Source organism: Epinephelus moara, chromosome 7 (assembly GCF_006386435.1).
Source record: "Epinephelus moara isolate mb chromosome 7, YSFRI_EMoa_1.0, whole genome shotgun sequence".
NCBI lineage: Eukaryota > Metazoa > Chordata > Actinopteri > Perciformes > Serranidae > Epinephelus > Epinephelus moara.
The window spans coordinates 29,733,231-29,742,952 of record NC_065512.1 but is presented as its reverse complement, the minus strand read 5'-3'; the positions used below and the strand labels follow the sequence as shown (position 1 = coordinate 29,742,952).

Sequence of the window (9,722 nt, the reverse complement as noted above, 5' to 3'; positions counted from 1 at the left end):
GGAAGATAATCAGCTCTGCGCTCAGAATTTCTGGTAAGTAGGCTATGCTGGTTGCTTAGCAACCTCAGGTGCACTCTTAATGTTGGCACACAGTAGGTACAATAGTACTACCCAGTGCCCAACCTTGTGTTTTCCAGGTGGTTAAAGACACGACGTGTATGGGCCCTTACCATCCGTCACTTGTTCAAGTCCCTAAAGTTAAATTGTTTCCTCAATCCAGGCATCGGTCAAAGCTGGATCATCTGAGGTCCAACACCTGAATCCACAAATACAAATTCCAAAATACCAAATCTGTCGTTTAGGCAAAGACAGTGCAACCAATGAAGACAAGGGTTTCTATGTGGCTGTTTTCTTGCTTTTATGGTCTTACTAAAACTGCAACAAGATAGTTATTTTGACCAGCTCTCAAAGTTCAACACTTAATTAGTAGTCGACTTATAGATGAAATGCTGCCCCACATTAGTTTGGGGAAGGTAGGCAAGTACTACACATTGCACCTTTAAGTGTATCTGAAAAAAATCACCTAATTCTGATATTAAATGGTTTGATTGACAGAGTTAATGGTCAAAATATTACAACCTCTATTTAGCACATTGATTAGTTTAACCTAAGTGAAAACCATTAAAAATACTTTATGGATCCAAAGGGGGAAATTGGGAGATTATCCCTAACCTTTATTGATGTCCTTGCTGTAACAAAGGTGGTGATGTAGACATAGTAGAGAGAAGCAGGCCAGTCAGGTAAAGACTTTAAAGCTGCAACGACTTAAACCTGACACCAGAAAGTAGCCCAAAATCATCTTAACAGTGTATACACCAGACTTATGTCATTTCTGACATAAACTCCAATTTACACACACACACACACACACATGCAAAAAGACAAAAAACCTGGTTCGTATATTTTGATGATTTATTTCTCCACTACAACCTTTCACACAACTACCTTTTAAAACTCTGGTAGCTTAGCATTTGTTTGTTTATTGTAATGTGGCACCATCATGTTTATCTTAAAGTCACACGCCGGGATCCTGGACTGTGTTTACCTCCACACACACCCCTTCTGTCAGTCCAGGACGTGGGATTCCGTGTTACACGCCCACGAGCCTGCACCGGCTCACCGTCCCACACCCAACAAAACAGGATCTTTTAATAAATGTGTAACCATGCACACACACCTTTCTCAAATATACATTCCTCTGCAGACTGATTAAAGCAGCTGCACTGTGACTTATAGAGGAGTGACACTTGAGCAGCGCACCAAGCTACAAACTCTGGTCTTCTGGCTGCACAGTTCAGATCCCCAAGGTAAGTTTGAGGCTTTACAGAGGAACTTTGCATTGATTCTTAATGACAGCTGTTAGTCAGTGACGGTGTTATGATTGATTTATTTACTGAAATGAATTACAGAAGTTTTTATGATTGGAGAAATGTTTTAAACAGGCAAAACAATGTTATTTGGCCTTTATGTTTATGTCTATCTTGTCACAAAATGACTTCAGGGGCCACTGTGGGGCCCGAATGACACACTCTTTAAACAAGGAGTAAGGTTTTTAATGGGATTATTTGCAAAATTACATGTTTTTAATTCATAATGCTTCAGTTTTACTTGCAGACTACTAAAGGATAGCTACCATCAGATGCCGAGTTCACTCTTTTTGACATAAATTCTCAACCATATAGCCAGGATCAATAAGTAGCAACAAAATGACATGATGCTTCTCTGATGTTTTTACATATTTGTCTTTTCTCTCTGTCAGTGGATTTCTTGCCTTCTTTACTGACTGGAGGTTACCCATCTTTTTGTCTACCACTGCCTCAGTGGATACAGTCTAGCTTTCGAGGCTTGTTTTAAGTTGCCTGCGACTCGTACATGGACACAGGCAGCTAAAGCAAGTCTGGGACGCCAGAGACACACCTACAAAGCTCAGCCCTGAGGAACTCCTGAGAATGGAAAATCCAGGTTTTGGTCCAGGAGGAAGGGATACAGGAAATATGCTATTTGCTAATAAATTTTGCATTGCTTTAAGATTTTCTCCCCTTTGTCTCAGAGGGAAAGCCCTGAAGTCATATGTTGAGACAAATTCTGCAAAGGTCTTTATAGTCTGATGCAATCTGTTTTTACAAAACCTGATGATGTGAACAGGGACTTACAGGTACAAACTATGCAGTTAAAAAGAAAAAGTCCTACAAGTAGCCTACGGTATACTCAACATACTGTGTGTTTGCATTTGTGCTTTCCAGAGAGCAAACACTAAAAAAGATCATGAGTGATTAGCCGACAGTTTACTTTCAGTTCAGTCAACACACACAGGGCCAGATATGCAAAGTATGCTTTGAATTAAAGTTTAAAGTGATGATTTTCTGTTGGGTTACTGTATTGTAACTTTATTTCAAGGTATTATTTGTGGTTTAAAGTTTGAGGTTTTCAGGTTTATTTGACAGATTTTCTTAGTCTCTTCTGAAACTTGAAACAATGATACCTTATTCAAAATTTCAGGGGAAGGGCATGAATATTTAATCTGACAGAGAGTGAATTGGGAGCCCTGCAGTAGCACAGATTAACCTGTCTGGCTTTTAATATCATGACACATATATTGCATTTTTGACAGGACAAACCAGATGCAAAACCATGCAAGATTGTGGCAGAAGATGCATGTGTCAGTGTCAGTGTCAGTGTCAGAGTGTTTTCATATTCTCTTTTTAGATGTTTCTTAAATGATTTTACTGGCCTGATTGCCTTGATTAGATCACTTTCAGTGGTGTTATAGACAAGGAGACACAAATGTGATGCATTTACATGGCACATATCTTAAAACAATATCCTCCAGGATACCACTTCCTTTTATGGACAAACATTTATCTTGCCAGGGTTTTTTTCCCACTCATAAATGCCATGAATTCACTGTTTAACTTGATATTTGTCGCTGTTTGATGCCCCAAAGTGCTTCACAGCAGAGAAATACACTTTAGATTCTAACAATAAAGCCTTGAACACTATTAGAGATTGTGTGTTGGACTCATGTGTGAAATAAATCAATTTCTAACAATGTTTCAAATGCTGTATGTGTTTGTAATGTCAACATTATTTGCACCTAAATTAAATGTTCGTTGAACTGTTTTACCTATCTGTGTGACCTAAAATTCTAAACTATAACCACAGTTTCAGAGGGTGTGTATACTATATACTTTGGTAACACCTAATAGAAAGTGACAGCTATGCTCAGCCTGTTTCTGGTCAGGGCAATAAAGGCCATGAAGCTTCACACAGTTCACTGCCTCCAGAAAACACAAGAATTAGAAAAATAAAAGCGGACATGATAACGTCAGTGAGCACCAGAAGCCATGGTTTTAACATTACAACCTCATTACCCCCAGATTGAGGCTATATAACCTTAAACCCACAAACAGAAGGTTAGGGGGATGAAATGTCCTTGCTTGCTCGTGCGCACTGAGGCGTGCCTTTCAAGGTAAATATTCTTTTCCCAGCATGAAATAGGCCTTTGTTGTTTGCCGAGAGGTAAAGAGGCGGAAAAGTGAGGAGGATCTGAACTGGTTTCCATGTCAAACACTTCAATTCACCATAGAAACTCAGATCTTAACGCGGAAACTTTATTAAACTGTGATGGTGGATTGATAAGGGCCGAATTTCTATCGGCCTCTTTTTATTGTGGGCACCAGGCGGGCTGACAGAGGTAAATTGCTCTTTTAATTAAAGCAATGCACCAGGGGAAATTGCTGTCTGAATATTGTCTCAGAGATGGGGGGCAGTGACAGTTGCCTGGAAACTTCAATCTGTCCACCCGCATTTATTCCAGATCACAGTTATGAGATAAAGTTTAATAAAAATCTTTTTCCTCCGCCACCAACGAAATGAAATCCAACCCATTCTGAACAACTGAACACAATGAGACAGGACTGCGGAGGAAACCTCATGTTCAACATGTATCTCTCAGGTTCGTCATTTTGGCCCGTTAAGAATTATAGAAATAGCCGCTTATAATTCTTTAAATTCTGCCGGGTGTCGGTGTCCCGATGGCGGTGATGCTCCGTCTCCAGGGCACAGCATTGTTCAGCCTTTTCAATCTGAAAGCCCGTCTGCTCTTTTGTCGGAAATCGGAAATCCTTTTTCCTGGACGCGTTTCCTGGCTTCTCGGAGAGCAGACCGCAAAGACGACACGCTTCTTGCATTAGACTGCGACTGGACCAGGACACAATTAGGATTTTGATCATTTTTACCTTTTGTGGAGATTTTGACATTTTGAACATCTTATTTAAGTTTGAATCCAACGCACCGGTCTGATCAGATTTACAGCATCTTTTAACATTTTTATAACAGCTGCTCTTTAATAAAATACTTTCCTCTCAAAACAGATGATGCGAATTGAAGATTATTTTATTTCATTCACCCTGTTGAAGTGCATTTGGTCTTGCTTGTTAAAAAATTATGATATCATTTCTAGAAAATTGTGGATCCTGCAAAGCAATATTATGAAAGTATCCTAAATGTCTTCCTAATATGGATCATTTATAGATTATATGAAATCGTTACCAGGTCCGCGCGTTGGCAGGATGCTGATGATGCTGACAGTGTTTCTGCTTTGATTTCAGATCCAACAGAAAATCTGTTGAAAGAAAGCAAAGGAACATCCTGGGGTCCAATAAACACAGGAGTACAGAAAGGTAAGAGGATGAAACCGACGGCCTGTCGGGACACATAGAGGGCGCAGGTATTTAATATCAGTAAGCTTATTATGATATGACAGAAGTCTTTTAATACTCCAACACACTATTTGACAATATTGATGGTGAAATATTAAAAAGTAATATTGATGATGAATGATATTAAAAATATTAACCACAGAAGAAATGCCTCAGAGGCAGACGTGTTTTTCTGGCTATAGCCTAGTAACAAACTGACTTTAAAATAATTCAAGGAAACAATAAATCTTATCAAAATAATATGATAAAAATGTCATAATTATTATAGCAGGATTGAAATGAGTTAAAAGCTAATTTCTTTTGTGTTTCTGCAGCAGTTTTAATTGGTAAGGAATCGATAAAACATCACAGCCTAATTTTTAAATTAATTTTCTCAATGTACAGCTATATTATGCTTTACGGTCACAGATCATATAGAATTTGATTTTAATTAATGACGTTATTCTTGTCACCCTATAACCAAAATATAAATAGTCTCAAAATATAAAATTATAAATGGTCTCATCCATGGCTCAAAGCTGAATCATAGTCATAGTAATGCTATATATAATAAACTTAATAAGAGGAACAAATAAAAAAAGAACAAATAAGAACATAGAAATAAATACATAAATCTGCACAATCTACCTGCAGTCCGTCCACAGCTTGTTGTCACTGATTTAATTACACTGTAATGGAGAGTTAATAGACTTAAACACACATTAACACATCTCAAAACCAGATGCAGAGGGCAAAATAAAGCATTTTTGGCGTTTTTAAATAGAAAAATGGCAATTTTACACATGTAAATTACATGTACAGTGACACCTAATAGCACTTACATTATTTAAAATGTATTAATAGGTTAAAGAATCTCATGTTTAAAAATACATTTGGATGATATCGTTTAAATATTAGGATATAAATAAAATAAAGATCAGGATAGCACTCCAGTTTGAATTATTCATTATATTGCTACACGGATCTTTTGGGCAAGACGCCCTCCTTTAGCGTGTTTTCTTGCAATGTCACAAACAATGTACACATGTGGTGTTAATTATAGGTGACCACCAACACAACTATCTAAGGGAAAAATGCTCAAGATGCGTTGCAATTTTATGAACGATAAAAAGAGTAATGTTTGCTCTAAATATGAACTGTGCAGTTTTAATTCAAAGCATATAAAATGTCTCTAAATGTGAATCTTTTTCTCATTGTCTGATATTTGCCTTGAAAGAGCAGTGCTATAGCTATCACATTTTGCCTCTGAAATTTTATTTATTGACTTACATATTATTATTTGATGAAAGAGATAAAAGGCCAGCTGTTAAATCCTCCCACCATGTGGTTTTCATGTTGATTCACAAAATATTTCTGGCGATGTTTCACTGATTTATCAGTTTAATTTATTTCTTATCTTTAATATCAAATCACTGGTGGTTGTCTCCTCTACAGGCAGTGGGCAGATCCAGCTGTGGCAGTTCCTGCTGGAGCTCCTCTCTGACAGCACCAACATGTCTTGCATCGCCTGGGAGGGCACCAACGGTGAGTTCAAGCTCATCGACCCGGACGAGGTGGCTCGGCGCTGGGGGGAGCGCAAAAGCAAACCCAACATGAACTACGACAAGCTGAGCCGGGCGCTGCGCTACTACTACGACAAAAACATCATGACCAAAGTCCACGGCAAGCGGTATGCCTACAAGTTTGATTTCCACGGCTTGGCGCAGGTGTGCCAGCCATCCACCACGGAGCAGGCCATCTACAAGTTTCAGGGTAACTTCTCCCCGATACCTTTCTCCGGGATTTCCAAACTGAACCTCGTGGCTCCCGGCGTGGGGCCGTCGAGTTTCTCCTATTGGCCCGGTTCCCCTCCGGCGGCTCTGTATCACAGCCACAACCTTCAGCCGCCGGGGCCATTTGGCACCGTGTCCCCGTCCCACATCAGCTGTGTCAACAACATCAACAGTCTAACTAACATCAATAACCATTACAACTGACTCTTAATGCATCTTTAGACAACCTGGAGACATGTAGACACCGCGGGTAACACAGCAACGAACGAAGGGAGGTGACAAAGAGCACCGAAAGGTCGGGTTTGGTCATTTGCAGGTGAAAATATTGAATTAATTTGAGTAGAAATAAATATTTTTAGACATAGACACGATTATTTCAACAGCACAGGCTAAATTTAAATGCGTTATTATGGAGCTGCGGTCATGTAGATGCTGCTGAGACGACGGTTATATGTAAGAAAGACATCTTAAAACGTGTACATTGACAAACAAAATAATTTACCCCTTTTAACCTTTGAACCACGACATCTATTCACGAGCGAATTATTAAATCCATTTAGGGCCGCCTATCAAATTACGCACAGCGGTTTGAACTTTTACGCACGGCGTTTCAACCACTATTTTAGCTAGATATTAAGTCCCACAGACTCACAATATGGAATTTGTTAATTTCAGCCACAATTTGTGAAATTAAATCGGCTATTTTCCAAAAGGTTCCGGTTTCCCAAATGAGCAATGTACAGAAAAATATAAAAATAAGATAATGAAATACAAATTGTCTGTTTTATACCTAAGCGTTCTCATCCTTTTCTGTTCCTTTGCTGTACCTCATCCTCCTTCCTTGAGTTCTGTGGTTGTTTTTACATACAGGTGGATGTATTGGCATCAATTTGGGAGCGAATCACCTCTTATTATTGGACTTTTGGCGCCATCTCGTGGTTGTAGAGTTGCCTAATGCCTGTTGGACGTTTGTTTCCCTTTTACTAAAACAGTCACCTGAAATATATTGTCACTTTAATCACTGTTTGCTTACAAATCAGATTACGCATAACCATGCCCATATAGGAAAATCAAACTTGCAATAAAAATAAAACCAGTACAGAAGTACAGGGTGTACAGGCTCTAATGTGAGTAGGAAGAGAAACTGTGAATTCACGACCACCTCTGTAAATACTGTAGTGTAGAGACAGGCTCAGGCTAACGCTGCTTTTTAGTGATTTTGGAGTGAATAACATTGCATTCATTGACACAGCTTATTATTCTAGCTAAAACCAATACCAATAAAAAAGAGTTAAATAAAAATGCACTGTTATAAATAAATGTCTTTGTCAGTATGTGTTTGAATCATGTGTTGGTTGTACTTTCTTTCAGTCTTAACAACAGTGTGTGCCACATTACCATCTATGCACAGTCTACATGTGCTTTCACAGTTCCTGCTGTCTCAAGTTTTTTCATAAAATGTGTGTTTTAAAATGGGTTTGTACTCATAATGCATTCTTTTGATTGGTAATAAATGACCAGCTGCTGCTGATGATGATGGAAAGTACATGACAAGATGAGAAACCACAGACATGTTCACACATGGTGGACAGCAGTATGCAGTGTTGCTGTATAATTCTGCCATCAGCAAGCAGTCATCCATTTAACATTTATTATCTTTGATATGAAAGGTCCACTGACACACAGATGCCATGCACATGTGGCTTAATTTTGATGATCAGGATACTTGACATACTTGCATTGGCAATGCAGTAGAAAGCAATATGCTACAACTGGAGTTAGTTAATGCGACAGAGAAAAAAAAATCCAAAGCAGCTGTAATATGTTTTAAAAAAAACCCTAGTATATTCTGAAGTGTCAGCATCACTGAGCACACTGCTTTAAAGTCTATACAAGCTATTTTTGTTTTCATTTCTTATGCCAAAAGGAACACATCATCCAATCAATAGTGCAGCAGTAAAAATAACAACAGTATTTCTGCTGTATTACATGGGAATTACTTTATTGGTCATTAGTTGTTATCATGTAGGTAAACCGTATGTTTTATGGCTAAGTTTGCTGCTGTTGTTACTATTGCAGAACTGGTGGCAAAATTTGACAGTTGATTTTATCAGCCACGCGGGGGCGCCATAACTCTTCCAACACCAGAACACCGTTTACATAACCAGGTGATAACAGAGTTGGTCTAGTATAGATCATACAAGCATCTGCAAATAACAGATTAACCCCAAACCTCATTTTATGACAGTGTGAGTCTAGAGAGATTAAAGTATGTCTGGACTGAGCATTATCAGACAATTAAATGGAGCACCTTAGAAGGCCCTGCATCATGTTTTTCCTACTAGAAGGGCAGCCATTAGTGCATTGCCTCAAGTTTTTTACCACTGGAAGCGCAACCTATGTTTTGGCCACTAGAAGGGCACCCATTGGTGCAGTGTAACATGTTTTTCCTATTGGAAGGGCACCTTGGATGGTCCTGCATCAAGTTTTCTCCGCTGAAAGGGCAGCTTAGAGGGCTCTGCATCATGTTTTGTCTACTAGAAGGGCAACCTATGTTTTGTCCACTAGAAGGGCACCCATTAGTGCATTGCAGCATGTTTTTTCCCCATTGGAAGGGCAACCTATGTTTTGTCCACTAGAGGGACACCCATTGGTGCTGTGCAACATGTTTTTCCTACTGGAAGGGCACCTTGGTTGGCCCTGCATCATGTTTTCCCCACTGGAAGGGCAGCCTAGAGGGCCCTACTTTGTGTTTTTTCCACGAGAAGGGCACCCATTGGTGCAGTGCAAAATGTTTTTCCTACTGGAAGGGCACCTTGGATGGCCCTGCATCAGTTTTCTCCACTGGAAGGGCACCCTGGAGGGCACTATATCAGAATTTCTGTTGTTTTTGTTTTTTAATAATAAATAGAAGGATTTTTATTCTGTTGTCATGTAATGCTTGAGGAAAATGATAGACTGGTGTATAATCACACATTATCTGTCAGGAAAAGTTCAACAGGTGCACCCATCACTTAAACTTGAGCTCATTCCCAGGTTGGTTAGTTTTGTAGGAGGAACAGAAACAGGAAGTGTCTCTGTGTGTGTGTATGTGTGTGTGTGTGTGTGTACTTGTAAAAGAAGGAGAGAGTGGGTTACTCATCCACAACAACAGCATCAGTGTATGTGTCCTGCATATCAATAGAAAAGACTTGGGGTCCTTTTGACAACCAAATCTCTCTCTCTCTCT

The 9,722-nt window shown here is 39.2% G+C and overlaps 1 protein-coding gene across 3 annotated transcripts; it reads left to right on the top strand.

Moving 5' to 3' along the window:
* The first annotated feature begins 1,218 nt into the window (after window positions 1-1,218).
* On the top strand, window positions 1,219-7,827 carry fev (FEV transcription factor, ETS family member). 3 transcript variants are annotated; one of them, XM_050049759.1, is made up of 3 exons: window positions 1,219-1,307; window positions 4,611-4,682; window positions 6,156-7,827. In XM_050049759.1, the coding sequence occupies exon 3, from the start codon at window positions 6,215-6,217 to the stop codon at window positions 6,695-6,697; it is 483 nt and encodes a 160-aa protein (XP_049905716.1). In that variant the 5' UTR covers window positions 1,219-1,307; window positions 4,611-4,682; window positions 6,156-6,214; the 3' UTR covers window positions 6,698-7,827. The 3 variants fall into 3 exon arrangements, with proteins under 3 accessions (XP_049905716.1, XP_049905715.1, XP_049905717.1); XM_050049758.1 differs by lacking the exon at window positions 1,219-1,307 and adding an exon at window positions 3,709-3,955; XM_050049760.1 differs by lacking the exon at window positions 1,219-1,307 and adding an exon at window positions 4,285-4,296.
* Window positions 7,828-9,722: the final 1,895 nt, after the last annotated feature.